The following is a 26,613-nucleotide window of genomic DNA, read 5'->3' as shown; positions in this document are numbered from 1 at the left end:
TGGTCCGAAGCTAAAAGTAAATCATTTGTGATTCTAACAAGCGCAGTTTCAGTGCTATGATGTGGCCTGAATCCAGACTGAAACTTTTCATAGATGTCGTTTTCTTGCAAGAAAGAGCCGAGTTGAGCGGACACAACTTTTTCTAATATTTTTGACATAAATGGAAGATTCGAAATGGGTCTGTAATTTGATAGGTTATTTGGATCTAATTGTGGTTTCTTAATAAGAGGTTTTATAACTGCCAGCTTGAACGTTCTTGGAACATGACCTAAAGATAAAGATGAGTTAATAATATTGAGAAGAGGCTCTTCCACTACAGGTAACACTTCTTTCAGTAGTTCAGTTGGTATAGGATCTAATAAACATGTTGTTGTTTTAGATGAAGTGATAAGTTTATTTAACTCTTTTTGTTCTATGGTTGTAAAGCATTGTAATTGTTCTTGCGGGGTAATAATTGCGGCCGAATTATAAGGCGCGAGCAAAGATCGAACGTTTACGATTTTGATTCTGATGCTTTCAATTTTCTCGGTGAAGAAGTTCATGAAATCATTACTACTAAACTGTAACGAGGTATTTTGTTCAGACGACGTCTGTTTATTTGTTAGTCTAGCCACGGTATTAAATAAAAACCTTGGATTATTTCGGTTGTTTTCTATTAATTTGCTGAGGTGCTCAGCCCTGGCCGTTTTAAGTGCCTTTTTATAAAGTGACATACTGTCTTTCCACGCGATTCTAAAGACCTCTAAATTAGTTTTTTTCCATTTACGCTCTAAATTACGGGTTTCTCTCTTTAAAACATACGTAGTATTATTGTACCATGGTGCTATACTTTTTTCTCTGACCTTTTTTAATCTAATGGGTGCAACAATATCCAATGTTCTAGAGAGAATGTTGCTCATAGTGCTAGTTAGTTCGTCTAATTCATCTGTTTGTTTGGGTTCAGGCAGCAGCTGGGACAGATCAGATAAGCTATTTGAGAAATGATCTATGGTGGATGGACGAATTGTTCTACCTGGTCGATAACGTGGCGCAGCATGACATATTACAGCAGTGCGTAATATGCAAGTTACCAAGTAGTGGTCAGTGACATCATCACTTTGTGGAATGATATCTATATCGGTTGGATCGGTTCCATATGATATAATTAAATCGAGTGTATGATTAAGACGATGAGTTGGTCCGGTGACGTTTTGCTTGACCCCGAAGGAGTTTAATAAATCTGTAAACGCAGCCCCTAACGCATCATTTAAATTATCTACGTGTATGTTAAAATCTCCAACAATTAATGCTTTATCGACGTTGACCAAAAGATCTGATAGAAAGTCAGCAAACTCTTTTAGGAAATTGGCGTAAGGCCCTGGAGGTCTATATACGGTAGCCAATGCTAGAGATAATAGGGATTTTTTTCTTACATCTAAGAGCGTAACATTTAGCACAAGCACTTCAAACGAATTAAACCTATGACGAGTTTTCTGAGTAACATTAAGGATATCTCTGTAGATTGTTGCAACACCGCCGCCACGACCGATCAGACGGGGCTCATGCTTATAACAGTATCCTGGCGGAGTAGACTCATTTAGACCGAAATAATCATTTGGTTTAAGCCAGGTTTCAGTAAGGCACAGAACATCGAAATTATTATCTGTGACCATTTCATTTACAATAACCGCCTTAGGTGTGAGCGATCTAATGTTTAGAAGACCTAGCTTTAGAAATTGTTTTTGTTCACTAATAGCGAGATTTTTTGTTTTAATAACAATTAGATTTTTTCTAGATCCTGCAGTAGATTTATTATTTGATCTTAGTAAACGAGGAATAGACACAGTTTCTATGCAATGTTCTACACTAGTATTAATATCAATTAAATTGGTGCAGTAGAGACTGTGATTTGGATTTTTGGTTACTAAACCGTAGTGGAAGAAGTTTGGAACAACCAAGACTCTTCGAGCTGGCCTTCTGGCCAAACTGAGCAATCAATGGAGAAGAGCCTTGGTTAGAGTGATTACAGGCAGGATATATATATATATATATATATATATATATATATATATTTACTCCACTAGGAGTCAGTAGTCTAAATTAAATTCATATATATAGAACTGGTAACCAAACTAGCAACTGTGGATCCAACTATCATCACTGTTGTCACTTATAGCTGCAGTCTGTAGTTTTTCCTGTTTGTCGCCATCTCTGTTTGAAATCAGCAATTCCAATTATTCGCAGAATTATCAACTTTACGTGGTGTAACGATGTTAGATGTTATGGGAAGAAGGAGACGGGAGGCGGCGAACACTGAACACACTTTAACATCAAAAATAAAACAAATACAAAGTGAAACTGTACTTTAAGTTGCTCTGTATAAATATGTCAGATAAATGTCTACTAGTGTTGAATAGTGAATAGAAACAACACACGACAACTGCTGTGTCTGTAAAGATATTGACCCAATCACATGGTAGGCTACCATTTATTAAAATGATATTATTATGCTTTTACATCGTATTAAGGGCCCTAGTAATAAAGACAAAGAATTTGAATTGAATTTGGACATTATTAACATAATTAATAACATCATCTGTGTGAGCTAAAAGAGGAAAGATGTATTTGTATTGAAATGTTATTGTTATAGTCGACTTAACAGCCCCCTCTACTGGAAGAAATTACTATATTCATGCTACAGTGTAGGATGAAGTTGTTAGGGGTGTATGATTTTCCTTTTTGAAATATACTGTCTATAAATATATTAATGACTAATCATAGCAACTAACAATGCTTGCTTCAGTGTTGTTGTAAATTAAACCTGACGGGTGAAAGACTACAGTGGAATTTACATACAGTAAATTCCCAGTAAAATATATTTTGTTAAAATTTTTTTGATGTAGAAGCAAATGGATTTCATTTACTAGTAATTCAAATGCCCTATAAACACAGGTTACATCACTGATGATGTGCCCGAGTGCATTATAAGATCACCTTTCACCTTAGATGAGTTGGAATATGAATTAAATAATGTCAGTGAATGAAGCTCCAAAATGAGTCTCTTTTTTCATGGCTCAGTTCCCAACAGGTTCAGTGTAATCACGGCAGTGAATAATTAACTTCTGCATGATGCACATTTGGCTGAGCCAAAGTCCTTTAAGAGTTTTAAAATATGTTTCTTTAATGTTCAAGGTCACACTTGAGGAATTGTTTACCGCCTGATAAACATTGTTTAATCAAAGTTGCAATTGTGTGGAAGAGTCTGCTTATCTCTGATTATCACATTGCTGCTGCTCCACATTTAAAAAATGTCACTAATGTCACTAAATCAGACTCTTTTGGTTTTTTATACGAACAGAGTTAAGGCCCATTCACACCAAGAACGATAACTATAACCATAACTATAACTATATTAGTGTCCACACCAACGGATGTCATTGTTCTGTTTATTAAAAGTGCTCGCTGCAGTTTTGTTGACTGCCACTTTAAATGCTCGAACTCTGCTATTCTTTCACATTTAGAATGGTTTTAGAGATATATCTTTATTGTTATTGTGATCGTTATCGTCCTTGGTGTGAACAGGCCTTTGGTTTCAGCGATACTCAGGAAACAATACAATACTGATACAACTGCATCCTTTTTAATAGCAGGGGTTCAAACAAATATAGACATACTGTAAATGTAAGAAGTAAATGTAATTGAATATGTAAATATTGAATCTAACCAGTAACCACCAACATCTATACTAGTATGTCAATTCCAGTCATAATCATCTGGCTTGGCTTCAGCAGGTCATAGCACAGCCAATAAAATTAAATTCATAACCAAGACCAACATTTACTTGACAATTTTTTTTTCTCTTTCAGGCTTTATAATGAAAGCAGTCTGATGTTATGTCAATCAACAACAACTCACACTCCTTTATTCCTTGGTTTTTATGACAGCCATAAAATAGTTATGTAATATTTGAATTGTTCCTAAAGGTTTCTTAAGGACAACACCTTTATCATTGTTCACTGGTGCATCCATATCAGTGTATCTTATTTTCAATTATGAACCGGTAAAAATACAATTTGTCTTGATGCCATAATTGTTAATGGCATCAAACATGAACATGAGCCTGAATCACAGATTCTCATTCGGCTGTGACCGTGTCATGTACACGGACTAAAGTGTTCCTCAGGTCAGGAGTTCATCCTGGTATCCATGACTGTATGGATCCCCAAGTTAATGATTATTCATATTGCCTGTCACAGTGAACCTTTCAAAGGAAAATGAATGGCGATGCAATCAGTTCAGGATGTCTATCTACTGACATACACAGGCTGTGAGCAAGCAGAGAAACTTTTGAAAGCTCCATTGAAGTTAATGATCAAAAGGAAAATAATACCTGAATGAATCATACCAATCTTTTCTGTAAATTTTAGGCTATTGTGCTTAACATTGATTTCTATCTACCGAATTATGAACTACCTGCTTGAGATATTTACATCCATTACACTTCTAACAGCATTTCAGTCAGCCTGGTTTTCTTTTGCATCCTTTAATGTCAAAACTATTTTTCATTTAGATAATAAGACAGTATGAATTCATAATGCCAAAAACAAACACTGTAAAAAAAAACATTTTCCTGATTTATCAATTTCTTTCTTTTGTCAAATCAACTTAGATAATTGATGTGGTTCACATAACATATTTTGAGTTTCTGCTGTTTAAACGAATATCCTTCATTGTATTAACTCAATTTTTTATTTAAATGAACTACAGGTTCCAGGCAACCAGGTTACTTAATTTTTTTAAGTGAAACCAACACTTATTTTTAATTTTTTTACAGTAAAGCCACTGTTTTAAGGGTTTCCCAAATGAGGTTTGAGAGATTGTGGTTGAAATGACAATGCAAAATAAAATGTCAAAGACAAGTGAGAAACTTAATTTCAATTTTATTAACATAATGTGTTATTACTATGGTAATTATTAATATAATATAATTTGTAATTTTTTTAAATACTAACTTTGTGTAGTCCCCCCCCCCCCAAAAAAAAAAATATATATATATATATATATATATATATATATATACATTTTAATTTTAATTAAAATAAAATATAGAAACAAATTGTAATTTCCAGTATTTCATTTTACATCAATTATTATATGCTAATGTTATATGTTTATTAATTAACATTTTAAATTATTTAACATCTGAATTTATACAGTATACTAAAATTGAATGTGGAATGCATCATTAAAAGATATAACAACAATTTAGGTTAAAAACTGCATAAAAACTGCTGATCGAGTGAAAAAAGGTTTGACGTTCATTTTGTCTTCACATTGTCTTCAATGGTCAAAGGTAAGCAGAAATATGACAAACCAAATCACTATCACAAACCACACCCAACTAACCTTTAGACTCTAGATGTAGTAAGGCCAACTTTTATACTTTCTTAAAAATTAAACAAAATAAAGTTCCGGTTATTTTTTTGCAGTTGTCATAAATGCAGCCCCAAATAAACCAACATCCCTTACCTTGACGAAAAGCGCAATCACAGGCTGGTCAGGGTCGGGAACCTCAGTGGTCTCCTGCTGCACGGCGCTGTTCTCCACAGTCTTCAGGCTGTAGTCAACCACCTCCTCCGGTTCTGGAGATTCGTCTTCTGGGAGACTGTAAGCCATGAGCAGGTCTTCGTTGACCAGTGAGGGCTGGTCATCGCAAGGGTCTCCAGTTTCCTCTAAAGATGAAGACCTTCCGGACGCGTATCCGTCTCCATTCTCCAGAGACGCCACCATCATCAGCTCGCTTTCGATCTGCTCTCCTCGTTCACTGGAGGGTGAAAGCTGAGCTGCTTCTTCAGTTGAGTCTCTCGTGTTCATGTAGTCTGGAGAGGGTTGATTAGCCATGCTGTAGATCGGTTCCTCGCGCGCGCCTTGATTCTCATATTTCGGCTCGTTAGTACTATTTATTTCAACATACGGCTTCTCGTATATGTTTTCGATCCTCTCGTCGATTTGTTCATATATGTTTTCTTGGAGGTTCGTGGCCATGATTAAAGCTCGTCCAGAACTTTGGAGAAGTGCGAGGACGTCTGGAGAAATGGGAAAGTTGCTCACCTGTTGCAGCGGAAGATGACAGATCACTTATAAATGAACTTTGCTCGATGACTGTCATAAAATGTGAGCAGTAAATAAGTGACTCCCTGGTAGTTCTTTATATTCTCTTGAGGTCCAGATAAAAGTTGCCTTTTTTATTGCATAGCCTATTTGCTACATTTTTATTTAATTTATGTAATAGCCTACAAATCATACTGGCCTCGCCCTAAACGTTTGGTAGGCCTATGATCCAAAATATCATCCAGTAGATATAAAAAAAAGATAAAAAGTGGCATGTATCATGTAATATTAAAGAAATATGTCATATAGGCTAATAAACCAAAAAGAATATTTGTATCTCAAGGGTTGCTTTCGTTTTCTAAGGTTTTCACCGATCGGCACGCATAACAGGTAGTCTAATTCTCTGATATGAGTCATTTCCGAGCGAAGTCCAGCTGGCAATATAAGCTTATGTTTTAAACACAGATGCGTTCATCCTCCATGTTCTGTTTTTGCTTCAGTATGACAAAGCCAGTCTTACCTGTTTTAACGCAGTTTGCGTGTGTATTGTGTTTCATTCTCCCTGATTGTATTTATTTGCTAAACAACACAACCAAAAGCCATCAAAAGTTTATTTGACCGTCTGGAAACGACCATTTCCACAAGCCTCTCCAAACATCAGGATTTCCTACACATAGCTGCTTAGCTAGGTTATATATTTATTATTTGATTGATTAATTAGTATGTACTCATGCTTTCTGTAAAAATAAACAATTTTTTTTATAAATTGAAAAAAAATAATTCCCTCCATTCACCTTGTCGGCATAAAAAACAACTTCAAAGGGAAATGCTCGATTATGATCACTAGGTGGCAGTGAGTAATCAGGAAAAGAAAAAAAATCGAACACTACAACATTTATACCAGTCCATCAGGTAAGATGGTGTTAATTGCATTTTAAAGATGCTAGGAAAGTATCCAAGAGGGTTTTTTAAGTTATAAAATTAATTTTATTAAATGTGTAGGGCTACTGTATATGTAGCCTATATACTTTGACATTTGGATCATTTGAGTATCTTTAAATAAATTACTGTTTTTCATTTTGTATGTTTGGACATAGTTTATACCTTAATTTAAAAAAATATATACGTATAATTTAATCAGGGAAATTCTGACAAAACCTCTGAACCCACATGATTTATTATACATATTACTTTTTCGAAGGGGTGAGTTTTTAGAAAAGGAATACCCAAAAATGAAAATTCTGTCATCATTTACTAACCCTCAAGTTGTTCCTAACCTGTAAGAATTTCTTTCTTCTGCTGAACACAAAAATGTATATATATTGAAGAATATGGGTAACCAAATAGTTAATGGGCGCCATTGACTTCCATGAAAATACTATGGAAGTCAATGCGGCCTATCAACTGTTTGTTTACTGACATTCTTCAAAATATCTTCTTTTGTGTTAAACTGAAGATAGAAATTCATACAGGCTGGAACAACTTGAGGGTGAGTAAATGATGACAAAATTTTTATTTTTGGGTGAACTATCCCTTTAAATCCTGAATGCCATCAGTAGCCAAGTAGTAACACATTGGATACTATATTAAGTGATACTGTATTAAGTGAGTTTTTGAGATTAGCAAATTCAGTTCCCTTGAAGTGGAGTACCTTTTCTGTGATCATGTGCCAGAATTCTCTTAACTTTTGTTGGATACACTCTTCTGAGACCTGAAAGTGGTCACATTCACCTTCACTGTAAACATCTGTTCACTGTCTATTTGGTTTAGTTTCTTTCTGTGTAATTCGAGTGATGTGGCCACACAGGAAGTGCACAGATAAATGTGCGGCTCATCCTCTCTCATGTCAAAAACACAAAACACAGCAAAATAGCCATTGTGGGGATGTCATGTGTCTGCGTTTGTGCAGGCACCATCTGCCATGCAACATGAGAGTTTTTCCCTTTAAAAAATCCCATATAGGCCTAAGCATTAGAAGCGACTGAACCTCGTTCAAAAGAAACCTCAGTCAAAAAAGATAAACCTAAACACTTTAATATAGTTATGAGTACATGACCACATAAGATGGATAGATAGATAGATAGATAGATAGATAGATAGATAGATAGATAGATAGATAGATAGATAGATAGATAGATAGATAGATAGATAGATAGATAGATAGATAGATAGATAGATAGATAGTAAAAATACACTTTCCAAACTTAAATGGTTGTAAATTCAAGAATGCTTTAGACCTAAATTTGGTCTTGTTTTTAAAAAGACACTCAGATTATAAGCACTACAAAAAAATGAAAGTTAAGTTTAAACTTACTGTAAATAGAATTTACTGAACTAAATATGTTTTTTATATAAAAATATATATTTTAAAACAACAAAAAATACTACAAAATTACTATAAAATCAAAGCCATCTGTCTAAGCAAGTTGTGTTCCAAATTTGAGGCTGACATCACAAAAATTGAAGTTCCTGTGAGACTAAACGCTTTCTTTTTTGTTTGTTAACGTTCTCCAATAACAAAAATAAATTTCTGTTCATATCACTTCTATCACATAGTATGTAACCTTGAGACTCAGACATTTCCGACGATAAGTGTTTCGATTATAAAGTTATATTGAGTAATATGAAACGACACCACCCACTAGGGGAGGAGCCTGCAAAAATAATTTAGAGTAGCCTACACTGTAAAAAAAAAAATCTGTAGAAATTACAGTATTAGGTACTGGCAGCTGCTTGCCAGTAACTTACTGTAGATTTAAATTGATGTTATTTACTGGCAACAGTTTGTTCAAAGTTAAATGAACTTAAACATTAACAAGTCTTTATCTTTACAGAATAAAACTAAAATAACAGCCTCATGCAAAGCATTCTGGGAACCAAAATCTGAAGGGAAAAAAAAACAGAAAAAGGTTGATGAAAATTTCTGGTTCCCAGAATGCTTTGCATTAGATTGTTATTTTTTTTATTCTGTAAAGACAAAGACTTGTTAATGTTTAATGTTCATTTAACTTTGAACAAACTGTTGCCAGTAAATATACATCAATTTAAATCTACAGTAAGTTACTGGCAAACAGCTGCATAACTACAGGAATTTTTTTTACAGTGTACCGTTTTCATGGTAACACGACGTCCAATTTCAAAACGGTTTTCTCGGGATTCATTTAGTTCGTAATGTTACCTTATGAGTAGCCTATAAAATATGTGATTTGAAAAGGGCGATAAATAAAAACAGCACAAAGCGTCATACTAGCTGGACGGTGACAGTTCAATGGTTATAATTGGAAAAAATGTAAACATCACAAGTAGTGATTTGATTCATATCTATTTACCATAGATTTCAATTATACTCAGATACTGGCAGATGTTCAAAAACTTGGCAAAACATTCTCTGACATTTTCTAAACTATTATTTTCCACATGCTCGTGGTTACAACATCTCTGAATGATAGATCTGAGCATGGACCATTCAGGTACCACTGAGTTATTTAGCCGGGGTTTTGTGCGATAGGTACAGTTTTCTCCTTAGTAATCACCCCAGCAACAACTAACAGCTCCGCGCCGGCCAATGAGCTTGTGCAGCCGCCTCTGTCCTCACTTCCTCCGGCTGCGCTCGCTGGGTTTGGCTGGGCACCATCAGCCAGCACGCAGCCATCTTGGACTGAGCGCTATCTGGACTGGCAAACCCACACTTCGGGATGGGAGGAATTTAATCAACCTGGATTGATTTAGAGCAGATTGTCTGGAGCCAAAGGACGAGACTGCGCATTCGGAAAACTTACATCAAGACACAGAACGGTTTTAAGCGGACGCCCCCTCACCTTTTCCTTGTCTGATCGCTGTGTGCAGTTTCTGAGGGGCCTGAGAACTGTTTGTGCTTGAGTTTACAATAGGCACTTTTTCAAAGTTTTCTAAAGTTATACAGTGCAACATATTGGTTATGACCTGTTGGTTGCCAGATCTTTGTGGTTCTGAGAGAGTTGCTTTTTGTGTCACCGGTGACCTGTTGTGCCGTTATGCGTCTGGATAAATTATTGCATTAATCTGGATCATTTATCTGTGCTGGGATTTGGTCTTGATGTCGATCGAATCCATGATCTTCATCAGCTGGTGCCCGGCAGCTGTCCTCCCTGCAAACTGAAGGTTGCTGTGATCAGACAGACTTGGACTGCAAGAGATAAAGACACATTAAAATGTCAGCTAGAACACCACTGCCTACTGTCAATGAGAGAGATACAGAAAACGTGAGTATGAAAAGCACTATTAATTCCGTCGAGTTTCGCTGGGATTGCTTTGTATTTCACAGCCTTTATTTGATTGGTTGCAAATTCCTATTCACTTTAAACTTTAAAGCGTGCATAACGCTACATAATGTTAACGAAACTATCAGCAGGGTTATGATCGTGTTTCCTACAGTTGTGACATTATCTAAAGTTATGGATCTCATGTTTTTACATCGCTTCATAGGCCAGTAGTCTGATCCGTCGGTGTGACACAGTTAGGGTTAGGGAGTAAACATCGGAGCTCATCTCGGTGTGATTCTCACGCGCAGCTTCACTCCGCAAAAAAACTGTCACCCTCATGTCCCGCGACATCCTGTAACAATATTTCCGACACACTGATGCAGACTAACAATGTTTCCCCTTGAGTGATACAGAGTAGCGGGATTTCTGCGGGAGTTATAGTTACACACTCCATTTCCGCAAAAATAGACCTCTGTAACGAAAATATTGTTACAATGCTGTATCAACGTTAATATTGTAATGATTTTTTAAATACAGCGGTACTGTGTAACAATGCTTCAACTCCATTCTAAACTTTTTTTTACTACCTTGATACAGTAACAGTATTTCTGCTACAATGTAACAGTTTTTCCACTACAATTTAACTGAGTAACAATCAACAATTGTTTTCTGCTCCAGTGATATTTAACAATATTTTCAATGCATCATAACAGTGTTTCCACTACACACTGAGATAATGTAACATTGTTTTCTGCTGCATATTGATACAGTGTGGCTGTATTTCTGCTAGAGTGATATTGTTACTCTGTATTTTCCACAACAGTGACACAATATTTCCGCTAGATGTACAATGTAACAGTGTTTCTTATAATGTAGAACACTTTGCTCCTGTGTAAACATATTGTTAACTACTGTGATACAGTGTAACATTTCCACTACAATTGTAACATTCCCACTATTTTACAAAGTAACAGTCAACAGTTGTTTTCTGTTATAGTGATATTTAACAATATTTCCAATACATCACAACCGTGTTTCCACTACACTGATAGAATGAAACATTGTTTTCTTCTGCATATTGATACAGTGAGGCAGTATTTCTGCTAGAGTAATATCGTTACACTGTATTTTCTACTACAGTGATAAAAAATGACCACTACAGATGTACAATTTACCATAGTTTCTTATAGTGTGAAACACTGTTTTGCTCCTGTGTTACAGTTTTCACTACTGTGATACAGTGTAAGAATATTTCCACTACAATTGTAACATGTAACAGTATTTGTAACCATGTTTCCATTACACTGATACAATGTATAAATAAAAAAAGAAATAAAAAAATCTGCTACATGTTGATGGTGTTGTGGAACTTCTGCTAGAGTGATATTGTTACACTGTATTTTAGTTGTACTTTGTAACAGTTTTTCTGCTGCAGCGGTACAGTGTAACAGTGTTTCCTGTGACATGAAACTATTTTTCCACTCCAGTGTAATTCCACAGTATTTCCACTACTACAATTTTACAGAGTAGCAATATTTCAACCATGATGATTTTTGAAAGTATTTAACAGTGACACAATGTAACTTTTTTCTGCTACACTGTTGTGTTCCACACAGCATGTCACATGCAATGGATGCAACTGGCATGTTTTTTTTTTAAGTTAAAGAGAATTCTTATTCCTCAGGTTTAAATTTGTAAGAAGTATATGAATGTATAAGTGTGCACTGGTGATCTGACCTGTCACCTTTAAGTTTTTGCTTTCGCTGTTACTTTTTGCAGCTCACGTAGATAGTCCTGTGTTATACTTCGTAAAGTGGTAAAAATAAAAGTACAACTATTCCATGTTAGCAGTAAATTAATAGGAGGTTGTACACATTGCATGCATGATAAGAATACAAGAAATGTTTCTTCAGTAGTTTTATATTAAATATAGCCTAACACTGCATGACACTACTATATCAATCTAGCAGAAATACTGAATACAGAAATGCAGAAATACAGCCACACTGTATCAATATGCAGCAGAAAACAATGTTACATTATCTTAGTGTAGTGGAAACACAGTAATGATGTATTGAAAATATTGTTACATATCATTGGAGCAGAAAGCAATTGTTGATTGTTACTCAGTTAAATTGTGGTGGAAATGCTGTTACATTGTAGCAGAAATATTGTAACATAAATCAGCTCGTTAACATTTGGTAGTGTAGTGTTTAAATTGCAACCATAATTTAAAAACAAACTGGAAATTGAATATTGAATGCCAAGCACTTGTTTTTAAAGCACTTTGAGTTACAGTGTCTATAAAAAGCGCTGTGTAAATGAAGTTTATTGTGCTGGAGATGGAGCTGGAGTTCTTGTGCGTCATTGGGTAGAAAAGGGACACATATAAGCAAGGAGACCTTACCTTCCTTTATTATGCAGTCTCACCATTGGTTAGTCCTTGAGTTACGACTATTCTCTTCTTTGGTACCCAGAGAGTTAAAGAGTGAGAGCGAAAACTCAAATCATCTGCACCCGTCGGACCTCTGACGACAAGTGTCGGAAATGTTTTCATGCTCCTCTGAGCATCGGTTTGTGCCAGACGATCAATGAGCTGTCAGCATCACAAAAACAGAACGATTGTCAGTTTTGATGCCATTCAGATCGCCAATGCTAGAATGAAGGGCTCCAACTCAGTCAAGAGGCACCGCATAACTATAGTAAGTGCTAATTACTCATTTTAATTAGGCTGATTAAATTTAGGGCAGGAGGAAAAGGCTATTTAGTAATGAGTCTTTTGTAATGTGCAAAGCCATTCAGAGACGGAGAGGAAGGAGATTTGTTGACACGGGAAGGTTTTAATGCATAATGCACTAGAAAAAGTTGTGTGGTTTTAGAGTATATTTGGGAAATGTTTATTCAGAACTACAGTGAATATTGTGATTAGCTCATTAAAAGGTGTAAAACTGACTGATTGCATTGGAACACCCTGGCTGCATCAGATAATGACTGAAGCTGTTTTGATACATTTAAAGTGAAACTATGTTGAGATCTTATCAGCAACAATAATGGTTTTTATGGGTTGCTTGCATGTTGGGATAGAGAAATATTAGTCTGTGCTCTAGAATGTCCTAGATGAGAGCATTTGTCCTAGAGGGAGAATTTAGGACACAGTCTTTTTAAGGATCTCTCCTGGTCCTAAAAAAATGATTGTAAATGGCTTTGCTCTGCAAACTCCAGTTAACATAGTTTAAAGACTTGACGCTTGATGTTTTTTTTTTATGCAGTCAATAATGCATTTAAAATGTAATGTCTTTTTAGCCAAGAAAAAAACCAGTACAGCCTCAACAACTGCTTTTCTACAAATCAGACCAGACATTTTTAACCCCCTATCCTTATTTCATCTAATCAAGTTAACCAGTTTCTATTTACTGTTGTTCATCAAATGAGTCTGCCGTTTTTAGTTACTAACAATGTGCCATATTACTCAAAGTTTAGATGAATCATAAATTACAATGTGGCACCATGCTCTCATAATACAATTTAAAATATTCTTTGTAGAGCTTCTTTCTTAGCATGTTAATGCTTTGCTTTTCTACCTTATTGGCTGGTTTAAAATATCTCTTTAAACATCTCTTTTACCTTTTTAAAAAATACCTTTTTGCAATTACTTTTACTGTGTAATGTGTGTGTAATGCACGATTACAAACCGTTGTAGAATGTGTGTAGTGATGTGACGCCACTCAGAATTGGTCACTTGTTTGTTGCCCGGCTACTAGTTTCTCTATAGCTGGCTAAGTGTGCTGTGCAATTTGAGCAAACTACACACAAGTTAATAATAGAAATATCTGATCATCCTCCATAACGTGGTTTCTGTTTACATCTCATATCTCTGTAAACTCTTTGTATTACATTCCAAAGAGTTATCAGCCCCGCTGTGGAAAATGAAACCATTTCTATACCTGCTGGGCCGGATTGGCACGGAATGAAATAGTTTGGTTTAGTTTGGGGGGACTGTAGATCCAAATTACACCAGTTCTGTAGTTTAAAGGAGTAGTGCAACCCAAAATGAAACATTTGTGTTTATTTACTAACCCTCATGTTGTTCCGAACCTGTCTTCTGTGGAGCATAATAGGTGATATTTCAACTAGTTCTTTATTTGTTGAGCAAAATAGATTAAGTAATAATCTGCATGACTAATGGTCATGTCTAAATGGAGTTTGAATGGAAAACTTAAAGGGTTAGATCACCCGAAAAATGAAAATTCTGTCATTAATTACTCACCCTCATGACGTTCCAAACCCGTAAGACTTTCGTTTATCTTTGGAACACAAATGAAGATATTTTTGATGAAATCTGAGAGCTTTCTGTCCCTCCGTTGACAGCTACGCAACTACCACTTTATCACTTCAAAAAGTTCATAAAGAGATTCGTAAAACAATCGAGCAGTTTAGTCCAAATTTTCTGTAGAAACACGATCACTTTATAATGATAAACAGATTGAATTTAGGCTTTTATTCACATATAAACATTGATCAGCGAACAAAACAGAAGCTCGACTGAACCTGCTTGACACGCAAGAACAAACCTCTTGAGGATTGAACATTGGTTCTTGAGGAAGCTCAAATTGCTGCGTAACATGAGAAGGAACCTCATTGGTTCTTGAGGAAGCTCAAACTGCTGCCCAACATGAGATTGAACCTCATTGGTTCTTGAGGAAGCTCAAATTGCCGCGTAACATGAGAATGAACCTCATTGGTTCTTGAGGAAGCTCAAATTGCTGCGTAACATGAGAATGAACCTCATTGGTTCTTGAGGAAGCTCATACTGCTGCGTAACACGAGATTGAACCTAATTGGTTTTTGAGGAAGCTCAAACTGCCGCGTAACACGAGATTGAGGCCACGTCCACACGAAGCCAGAGCTTTCTCTATCCAACCTTTTTTTTTTCTCGTTCTAAAAAAAAGAACGCCTAAGAAAAAGGCGCCGTCTCAAGAAATATCTGCGTACACACGAAACCACTGAAACCGACTCAAACCGATGTAGTATACATGCCAGACCAGTATGAGTCGCTGTATTTCTGACACAGATACACTAAAAACAGAGAAGAAGACTTGTGCATAAACCTTTCGCGGTGTATACAATAATATACATATTAGGCACAGTAGCTTCTTTTCTTTTTTACCAAGAACTTTATTGAACAATATGAAAAACCATAAATGGCCTGGTACAAAATAGGGATGAGTCACGAATCATGATATTCGATTAGTTAGCTAAAGCATAAAGCTTGCCACAAAGAACTGGCAAATAGCCTAATCATTAGGAGACATTTTAATTGTTTATTAATAAACTAGTGTTTTCTGTGACGATGCTGACTCACCACCTTCGCAGTATTGTGAAGGTGCCTATAGAGAGAAATGCACACTTCATACGGATTATTAGAGTTGTCTGTTTCTTTTCTTTTTGAATTGTTTTGTTTAAAAGTAGATATTTCAAGCTTAGATATATTTCTGAGTTTCTGTTTATTTATGAGACAAGCTCCAGTTCACGTGCGATGCAAGTTATATCGCGTCGGTGCCTCCATGTCCTGATTATAGGCTATTGTCTGCTATATTTGCTTCTTATTTATTAAATCCAGGAAATTGGTTGATGAAACATTGATTAAAGTGAATTTCGTTTTGTATAAATTGTATCTTAATTTTAAAGAAAGGCTTTATACAAAACAAAACTTAATGAAGTGGTCAAAATGATGCGTCTCGGTTAGGGGTGTCCATGGTTAACCGATTAACCGTTAAAAATTGCGTAACCGAGTGAAACATTTTGCTCGGTTAAGTGGCGTCAATGGCGTGCATTGAATTTAGTTGTAATACATTTTTGCACCGCCAGAGCGCTCCCAGACATTTGAATTGTCCACAAGAAGTTCACTTTTCATAATTTTAAGGCCGTAAATAGGCTTTCATTTCTCAAATAGTGTAATGTCTTAATTTTAGTTTGAATAGGTCTTAAATTAAGGAAAGACGAGGTGTATTCACCTTGCTGAGGGGGATGTGATCAAAGCCTGGAGTGGAGCGAAAGCACGTTCCTCTCTCCACTCTAAGCATTCTGTAATCACTTCGCTAATAGTCCACTCCTGGTTTTCAATTCCCGCTCACAGAAAAAAACTAACATGTAAAAAGACCGCTTACAAGTAAACATTTTTTTAATAGTTGGTTGGGATGAGTAGCCTAACTGAGTAGCTTATTTAATTGGAATATCAAATAGGTTGTGCGAATGCGATTATTAAAAAAAAATCTCCATCTCCATGTTTTCGGTGCTGACGCGTTCATGTAATGTAGGCTGGGTTGCGCTGCCAATAACCTAAAAGGTGTCAAAAAGAACATTCAAAAGTAATGATTATGAATATGTCAAATATAGCAAGGAGACATTTTAATTGTTTCCAGGCTCACTCAGCTGGAAAGATGAAGTTGACAATGCTGATTCGCGATCTTCGCAGTGAACGTGCCAGAGAGAAATGCACTTTTCATACGGATTACATAAGCAGAGAGCAGTCTGTTTTCTTTCGTTTTGAATTGTTGTGTTTAAAAGTAGACATTTCAATATAGATTTATTTATCAGGTCTGTGAGACAACTAGGCTACCTTATAGCCTACGCTGAGTTTCGGGATTCGTTTATGAGATGAGCTCCAGTTCACGCGCCGGCGGCTCCGTATTATCTAATGTCTGCTATATTTACTTATTTCCAGGTAATTGGTTGATGAAACATAGATTAAAATTAAGATACAATTAATACAAAACGTTTTAGTGCCGCTTCCAGAACTGCCACGTCCATGCGTTTGTTCCATATAAATGCGAACACGAAAAATAAAATAAAATGATTATTTTATGTTCTGGGGAGAACTGACCCTTCTTCATTCGGCAGTAGTACTTTTGGTTTGTGCAGTGTAATTCACAGAATCAGGTAGCCTAAAACAATATTTTGCCACCTAAAAGTTAAAGATGTTTTGTGCAGTTATTAAAGTTATTAAAAATGAACTACCCCTTTCTCGTGTGTCTGTATCTCGGGGTTGCGGCATGTAGACTATGGTTAACCGAGTATTAACCGCTAAGGGCCTCGGTTAACGGTTAATGAAAAACTTGAAAACGTGCAGCCCTAGTCTCGGTATTGCGCATCTTATGATTAGGCTACTCACGCTGTTCACTTTTCATATAATCAACATATATGAAATGGAAAAAAATAACATAATATTTAAACATAAATATGAAACTAACTTTTCTTTAATGGCTACAACATGTAGGACTACAGTATAGAGAAATTTTATGTCGGAGCGAACGCCGTGTTACCGGTGAGCATGAGGGGCAGAGGTGCGTTTTTTGAATAATAATCAAATAATTCCCAGCGATCGTCGAATATTATTTTTGGTTGAAATGCCCATCCCTACAAAATACGAAATGTCTTAATCAGACAAAATACAAGCATCATAGCATAAGAAATAAATATAAATAAAGAAGTAAAATAAAGAAATACAAACACATTAAAGTAGGCCTAAATAATAAAGAAATAAGAGGCTCAGTAGCTTCTGCAGCATGAACTCAAGCAAGTAGTCGCAGTTGTTGTTGATGTTAGGCTACTGATTTAGCGCGTCTGACTAGTCGACACGTGGGGTGATGACATCATCGTTTCACAAAATATACGGATTGGCCGTACACACGAAGACGCAAGGGTGTCGTTTTCCGATTTATCCACCCTGGGACCCGGTTTAAAAAAATAGCGGTTTCAGTCTCCCAAAACGCCGGATCTGTCTGGACGAAACGCCGATCCGATAAAAAATTTGGACGTATACAGCTAAACGCGTCTCCATGTGGACAGGGCCTGAACCTCATTGGTTCTTGAGGAAGCTCAACCTGCCACGTATCATGAGAATGAACCTCATTGGTTCTTGAGGAAGCTCAAACTGCTGCGTAACACGAGATTTAACCTAATTGGTTCTTGAGGAAGCTCAAACTGCCGCGTAACACTAGATTGAACCGAATTGGTACTTGAGGAAGCTCAAACGTTCTGCACAACACAAGAATGAACCTCATTGGTTCTCGCACGTCAAGCGAACAAGCTTGAGTTTCCTTTTATCACAACTGATGTGTGAGTTGATGAATATTAATATGTAAAAAAAAAAAAGAAGCCTAAATTCAATCTGTTCATCCAAGCGATCATATCTCTTCAGACAATTTGGACTAAACTGCTCAATTCATATTAGTTTTACGAGCTCTATGAACTTTTTGAAAAATCAAAAAGATTAAATTGTGTTCCAAAGATGAAAGAAAGTCTTACGGGTTTAGAACGACATGAAGGTGAGTAATAAGCCTAATGACAGAATTTTAATTTTTTGGTGAAATATGCCTTTAAGAAATCTTGACCCAGATCTAGTTGTACTACCCAATTCTAATCACTAGAGCTCTTTTCATAGCATGACTCACAGTGATGCAGGCAACATCTTGTCGATCTGTCTCCTCTCAGGTATTGTTTCAGCCTTCAGCCACGTCATATCTCATTTCCTGCAGCCCATTTAGAGACCTTGTTCATTTTTCATGCTGTGGTCTATTCATCTACATTGAATATTATTATTAAGATGTCTGATATAATTTAAGTCCCTCTGTTCCAGATGGACCGGCATTCTGCTTGAAAACGTATCATAGATGATTCCTCGCTGTGTGAGCCTATTGTGTCATCTCTGCCTTTTGTTGGCTCAATGATGCTAACATGTTTAATAGATTTCTACAACCATGTCCACTAATTATCATCGCTCATCAACCATTAAAGTTATTGATTCAGTAAGGTAGCTGGGTGTTTTTGTCTTTTGAGCAATGTCGTTTGACTCGCTCCACAGTTTGAGATTTTAACATCATCAGTGGAGCCGAGCTCACTATTTTACATTCTTATAACTTTACATTCGCTGTCAAACTTATAGTTTTAAATTGACTGTCACTTATAGCTTCATGTTCACATAAAAACTGATCCAGCACTGTTATACTAGTATTAGTTATACTTGACTGGCAGGAAATAAAGCTTGTCTTTAAAACAAAAACAATCACTTTATAAAAGCACCATTTCTGAAAGGATGCAGCTTCAGTGTTTTTCAGAGAAAGAGGAAGTCAACACAGAAATCTAGGATATTGTCTAACATTTTGTCCAGATTACTTTATTTACATGTCTCCGTTCCTATGAGGGGAAACTTTTTAGGCACCATACTGTATCACAAACAGATGTAGACTGGAACTCTTTGACTGGCACAGTTCACAGATATATATCCTTGTTGGGAGGAAATGAAGATATTTCCCGTGGTGAAGCTCCTCTTTGAGGTTGTCGGGTTCAGATATCTTCATGCAATCAGTATTCGGCATTCCCTGTGTTTCATTTAACGACTACCAAAGCAAATGCCGTATACGGAGATCTCCAAAGTGATTCGGATTTTAATCTTAATCAAATCTTAATTTTAAACTTTTCTGACACATTCTGAGAATTTATCTCATCTAAAGCTGTTGGGCTGTATGGAAGTCTTAGTACCAATCAAAAGTTTGGGATCGGTACGATTTTTTTAAATGCTTTTGAAAGAAGTCTCTTGTGTTCACCAAGGCTGCCTTTATTTGACCAGAATTAGCATAAAAACTGTTATATTGTGAAATAGCCTATTACTACAATTTAAAAGAATTTTTCTATTTGAATATATTTTAAAATGTAATGTATTCCTGTGATGCAAAGCTGAATTTTCAGCATCATTCCTCCAGTCTTCAGTGACACATGATCCTTAAGAAATCATTATAATATGCTGATTGGCTGCTAAAGAAACATTTCTCATTATCATCAATATTGAAGACATGAAAGTTTTAAACAGTGTATTTGTCTTTAATAATATTCTTTTTTTTTCTTCGTCTGTCTCCAGCCCACATCACACACAGATGGGCGGACTGAAGTGGCGTCCCGTCCCGGGCGGTCAGGGGCTCGCTGTCGGAACTCCATTGCCTCCTGTGCCGATGAGCAGCCACATATCGGCAACTACCGGCTCCTCAAAACCATCGGCAAGGGAAACTTTGCCAAGGTCAAATTGGCACGACACATTCTTACTGGACGAGAGGTGAGCTTTATGAAGATATGAATGGAGAAACTGGCTGGTTATACTAAAGGTTATTCAGTGTCACAGTAACACTTTACGTAGAGGCAATAGATATAATGCTAAAGTCATGCTATTTTGTTAGTAAAGTCAAACCTGTTTTTACATTAAAAATGCCACTTTGAGAAAAATAATAATATATATCTATATCTATATATTTTTTAGGATGAAATATACGGACCCCCGCACATTCCATGTGAAGAAAAAATATGTATATCTTGGGGAAGAATTAACAATTCATTCCCACGACTTACTAATACATCAGCATATTTTACTTATTCGTTCCTTGTTTTGAGTAAATCGTGCACATGATATACAAATATATTTCCTTGTTTAGTAAATTGTGCGCACGATATAATGATTCGTTCCTTCGTTTAAAGGACTGTGAACCTCATTGGTTCTTGCGGAAACTCAAACTGTGGCTTAACGCGAGATTGAACCTCATTGGTTCTTGCTGAAGCTTAAACGTGCTGCGTAACACGAGAATGAACCTCATTGGTTCTTGAGGAAGCTTACTTAATCCTACCTATACTAGCCTAGTTATACTAGCCTACTTAGCTTACATTATAATTAATTCCCCTGTTTTAGTTAAATCAAAACGAGGGAACAAATTATTACAATATGGCCAAGATTTACTAAATCGAGGAAACAAATTATTATATTGTGCACATGATTTAGTAAAACGAGGGAACAAATTATTATATCTTGTGCACAATTTACTTAAAGCGAGGGAACAAAATAGTAAATTGTGGCCAGTATTTACTAAAATGAGAGGAGAAATTCTTAATTCGTGGCCACGATATATATACAGTACATATTTTTTTCTGCATGGCTCCGTAGAAATATGAGCTGGATTTGTTCCTGGCTGTTTTTGTGGGATTCACTCTGATTTTGAGTTGAGCTGATGTTTGATAAAACCATCAAATTGATGCTTTTTTACTGGCTACACGTCAGACCTCATTGAACAAGGCAGTAAAATGTATTTTCTTTCCCTCCTCTCTCTTTTTCCTGCAGGTGGCCATAAAAATAATTGATAAGACACAACTTAATCCTACCAGCCTTCAAAAGGTAAACATTTTAGGATTCTTGCTGAACTATAAAAATCCTGTCCCCTACATTCTCAGTCTCCCCTATCTTTCTCTGTTTCGCTGGTTTAAGGACAAGAGTGTGCAAGAATGGAATCCCTCCATTTGTCCTTGTTGAGCGAATTAAACATTAACCAAATATGAAGATACTAGCATTGCTGTACTTCTTTGCAAGATAGAGGGACAGCTGCCTTTGGAACACTGGGATTTATTGCTTATTTTTAAAATCATCATATTTATCGTTTTGATTTGGCATTTGTTGACATGTTCATTTTCATCAGCACAAGATGCAAACCAAAATCAAAAGGACTTCTGTTCAGAGTGGTGCATGATGGGAGAGCAGTAGCTGATGGAGGAACCCTCAGTGGACTTGGATTTCAGAGGCAGCTAATAATAGCATAAGCAGAGGAATGCGAATGAGAGGCTCGAATAATAACTACACATTTGCAGAGCGCTTAGATGAGACACTTTGCTTAGGGTGGGTCTCCTGGACTTTGTTGGTTTTGATGTCATTTTTGGTGCCAAAAAATAGTGTTTTTTTTCTCCTGGATGGACCATATAGATCACATTGTCACATTGAGGTCAATGTGAGGTGTTGATGTTCTCTTCCACTGGCTGCCCTTTTCCCTATAATTAGCTGGCACTTGTTTTTTCCAGGCCATTGATTTAGGCCGTTTTCCATTTGCGAGCCAATTGACAGTCCATGGCTCAGGTTGTGTCTCTGGAGGGGAGGCGATGATTAGTTTGGGACATAAGGGGCAAAGACTGGGTATGACCCAGTCCCAGTGCAACCCACTGATACCCTCAGTACGTATTTCCAATGAAGAAATTAGGGGTGTAACCCCGGCATCCTGGCCAAATTTGCCCATTGGCCTCTGTCCTCCTAATCATCCCCATACATATATGTATATATATATGAATATATATATATATATGAATATATATATATATATATATATATATGTGTACTGTATATATATATATATATATATATTAGGGGTGTAACGATATTCGAACCGCACCGAAGAACCGCGATACAGAACCCACGATTCGAATCGCGATACTCTCATGGCGAACCGAACACGCCCCGCCCCCTGCTACCCCGGCCCCGCCCAGCCCGGCTCATTGGACCTGGAATGTGTACACAACGAATTCAGTTTTGTAGCCTAACCACCATTAACACCAAATAGCAAGCTCCGTGTTTTGTTACTTTCGATAATAAGCAAGGTGTAATCTTCAAATTCTGACTATTTGATCACAAAAATCAAACAATAAATGCCGTTTTGGCACTCTATGATGTGGCGTGACAGATCGATGTACTAGCTCCTCATTTCAAGTGGCAGCGCGGAGCGCGAGTAAACGCGATCATCTCTTCCTCTGTTACAGAATAAGCATGAATGGACACCTGAAGGTATGTTGAAAAATACTTTATACTTACTGAAAGGCATCATAACTCGTGGAATCGCTCAATCAGTGTTCAGCAGCGTAAAGACGTCAATAAAACTGCATAGCTTGTCACTAGCATTATATTTACCTCAGCAGGAAGTGATTCAGTGTCCACAACTTGTTGATTCCTAGAGAAATGAACTCTTGCACTAAATAAATGCACTATATTATCCTATATATTATATTTTACTTAACCTGTGAATTATATCTTGATTATTTAATGTACGTTTAAAATATCTTTCATGAAAATGACAGCAACTGTGTAAATTATTATATTTCAATAACAAATTAGAGTAAAGTTAATGCAAAAACTGCCTTATGTTCAGTTTACATGTTTTCATACAATGTGTTGGGTGTTGATTATTATATCTAAAAAATAAATAGCATCTGAATTTAGGCTCTGTTGTTAACCTTTAATGTTATAGTAATGTGCGGCTCCTTATATAGTTTACAGCATTAGCAGATTTTTAATCCTTGCAAAACGTTTAATTGTAATTGAATTAATTTAAAGACAAAGACACCATTTTTTAATTAAACAACTGTTTAAATTTTTTTTTTTAGCTTTCTAAACCGAACCGAAACGTCAAAACCGTGGGAAAACCGAACCGTCAGTTTTGTGTATCGTTACACTCCAAATATATATATATATATATATATATATATATATATATATATATATTAGGGGTGGAACGGTACACAGAAGTCACGGTTCGGTTCATACCTCGGTTCAGACATCACGGTTCGGTACGAGTTCAGTACAATGGAGGGAAAAGCAAAACAAAATTGCAGAAGGCAATTATTTTTATTTTATTATTTTTTACACCCAGTTCTTGCGTCTAAATTAGTTGCTTACATTAACAAAATGAGCCAACAATAGCAGACATAAGCCCTTTAAATCAAAATAAATGGCCATGTTTTATAAAAAGGTTCACAAAACTAAATAAAAATGTTTAGAAAATATGTAAGATAACGTTAATTTAGTTGTAGGTTACGTTCTCATATCCATTTTTATTCTAATGTCACAAGGAATAATCTAGTTTACTGTTTTACACGATTCTTTAGTAGTGTGGTTTGGGTGTCCTAAAGTGTTAGTAGAGTAGTAAAGTACTAAAATAAACATTCACGAGTGTACCTTACTTCTCACCGCTGATTCCTGATGGTTTAGAGGACAATTACACCGAGTCGCACACTGTTGTTTCAAAGAATAGTACACCTGCGAGCGCGAAGTATAAATGCCTCGTCCATTTGGGAAGGCGCGCGCGCGGTCAGCGGAGGCTTGCGCTGCGGAGGCAGGCTAAAGTAAACAAACCTAGCAGGGCAACAGATTAGGTGTCCCTAAAGGACCCGCGTATCTAACAGTAGCTACGCATTACATTAATTAATTTGCACGCGAGTTTTGTTTATTTTTATACCGTGTATTCTCCGTGTTAATTCATGCACCGAACCGTGACGTCCGTACCGATTCGGTTCAATACGAATACATGTACCGTTCCACCCCTAATATATATATATATATATATATATATATATATTTATATATATGTGTGTGTGTGTGTGTGTGTGTATGCATGTATGCATGTATGTATGTATGTATGTACGTACGTACGTCATCATTCCAACTCCTCTCCACCAATAAGCTGGTGTGTGGTTGGTGTTCTGGCACAATATGGCTGCCGTCGCAGATGGATGCTGCACATAGGTGGTGGTTGAGGAGATTCCCCCCTTCCAAATGTAATGCCCGGTACACATTGTACGATTTTGGGCTATACCGGACAATAGATGACCAATCATGACGATTTCTGTGGTCGAGGCTCCTAAGCGGTGGTCATACATCATGCAGTGAGAGAGGTTCAAAGACAGCTTTTGTCACGGTCTTGCGACTAAAGATAGCCTGCAATAATTTTCTACAGTGTCAACAATTTAACATGATCATCTGCTACAATCTACGTCTACTGATAAAATAAAAGCCACTAAAAATGCAACATTAAATGCCATATTGATCAACGCTAAAAATTCTTACATCAAGCTCCATTGGCGTTTTAACTCATTTTCAAAACTTCTTTTAAATTAATAGTGAAACCGAAATTTAAGACAATATGGATTGGCAAATGGTTTAATAGATAATGTTTTCGTAAGTGGCTGGCTGATATTGGTTTTTCAGTGTCTGATACTGATATATAGAGATCAGCCGATGGCATATAAGACCATGATATGTGTGATTTTCACAAATTGGTCCCATTTTTATCAGTTAAATTATATTTATTTTAAAATTTATGACATTTAAAAATAATACGCTAATTTGTGGAAATAAACATTTATATAACATGACAATGCTTGAAATTCACTAAAATGATTTTCAAATGTATGGTAAAGATGGGAACGTCTGCTAATTTTGCACATAATGCCTCAAAATCTTAATTTTTCTCACTAATTTTAAATATGACTAATGTATACTACAGTTCAAAAGTTTTAGATCAGTAAGACTTTTTTAAATTAATACTTTTATTCAGCAAGGATGCAAAAACTGGAGAAGTTTATAATGTTACAAAATATTTCTATTTCAAAGAAATGCTTCTTTCTATTCATCAAAGAATCTTGAAAGGAATTGATTGCGCTTTCCACAAAACACAATCGTTTTCAGCATTGATAATAAGAAATGTGTCTTGAGCAGCAAATCATCATATTAGAATGATTTCTGAAGGATCATGTGACCCTGAAGACTGGAGTAAAGATGCTGAAAATTCAGCTTTGACATCACAGGAATGCATTTCAAATAAATGCAGCCTTGGTGAGCATAAGAGACTACTGTTCAAAAGTTTGGGGTTTTGAAGTGTACGTTTGAACCCGACGAGACTACAAGCAATATGACTAATTGGGTCTAAATGCCTCGGTTAATGAAAATTCAAAAGTCAATTCTTTGGAGTCAAGGTTTTTTGTTTTGTTCCATCATTGTATAGGCCTACTTTTTCATTTGTATTATTTCTCTCACCCTCTGCAAAGATGTTTGCCATCTCTGCTCATAACTCAGCGGGAGTGTGTAATGACTGGCCGTCTGTACTCTATAGTCCTGGGCAGGAGGCTGAGTCATTATCATTGCTGATTCAGACCCTGCAGCCGTAACTCACTTTTACTGCTTGACATTTCATAGCTTTGATATCTCATGTCTGATCTTTCATATTATAACTGGGAAAGGGGATGTTGGTGTAGTGGTAGTCTCAGCCTCAGATGTCATTCCTATACGGACCTTTGGCTGAAAGTCTGATGCATATTGCACACAAAATGGGAAACACTTTGGGAATTTCAAAGTCCATCTTATTGGTTGATTTCTACAGGATTTCCAGGAGACATCTGTGTTGCGTTCTTTTATGGTCCACCTGGAAACAAAGCCGTTGGGATGCCTAACCCCTTCATGGAAAAAGAAAACCGTCATGTTTACAACTGTGACAATGAGCATGTTTACATGCACACCAGTACGCTGATAACTCACAAAAATCAGCTTATTGAAATAACATGTTGTCCGAGTTCACATGCAAACCAATAACCAGACAGCGCAAGAAAACCGCGTTTACAAGACTTTATTAATAAATCAGGTTATTTTTGCATTTCT

General features: G+C 36.3%; 2 protein-coding genes across 30 annotated transcripts in view; one reads left to right on the top strand and one right to left on the bottom strand.

The window, feature by feature from the left end:
• Positions 1-6,132, bottom strand: part of clic5b (chloride intracellular channel 5b) — a 31,884-nt gene extending 25,752 nt beyond the window's left edge. The window contains exon 1 of the mRNA XM_077219569.1: positions 5,509-6,132. Coding sequence (XP_077075684.1) covers positions 5,509-6,024 — 516 coding nt within the window. The 5' untranslated portion in view covers positions 6,025-6,132. The remainder of the gene's footprint in view (positions 1-5,508) is intronic.
• Positions 6,133-9,688: 3,556 nt separating this feature from the next.
• The window catches only part of mark3b (MAP/microtubule affinity-regulating kinase 3b), a 71,863-nt gene continuing 54,938 nt past the window's right edge, over positions 9,689-26,613 (top strand). For 5 of the 29 annotated variants that reach the window (XM_077221216.1, XM_077221207.1, XM_077221205.1 and 2 more), the window contains exons 1-4: positions 9,695-10,331; positions 12,809-13,033; positions 20,248-20,439; positions 21,490-21,543. In XM_077221216.1, coding sequence (XP_077077331.1) covers positions 12,923-13,033; positions 20,248-20,439; positions 21,490-21,543 — 357 coding nt within the window. In that variant the 5' untranslated portion in view covers positions 9,695-10,331; positions 12,809-12,922. Of the gene's footprint in view, positions 10,332-12,808; positions 13,034-20,247; positions 20,440-21,489; positions 21,544-26,613 lie in introns of those variants that run through there. The other 24 variants (XR_013200072.1, XM_077221214.1, XM_077221210.1 and 21 more) reach the window with 10 other exon arrangements.

Source organism: Siphateles boraxobius, unplaced genomic scaffold, assembly GCF_051911475.1.
Source record: "Siphateles boraxobius isolate OS27281-9 unplaced genomic scaffold, OSU_SipBor_1 8, whole genome shotgun sequence".
Lineage (NCBI taxonomy): Eukaryota > Metazoa > Chordata > Actinopteri > Cypriniformes > Leuciscidae > Siphateles > Siphateles boraxobius.
The sequence above is the reverse complement of the archived record's forward strand: the minus strand, read 5'-3'. Positions and strand labels throughout refer to the sequence as shown.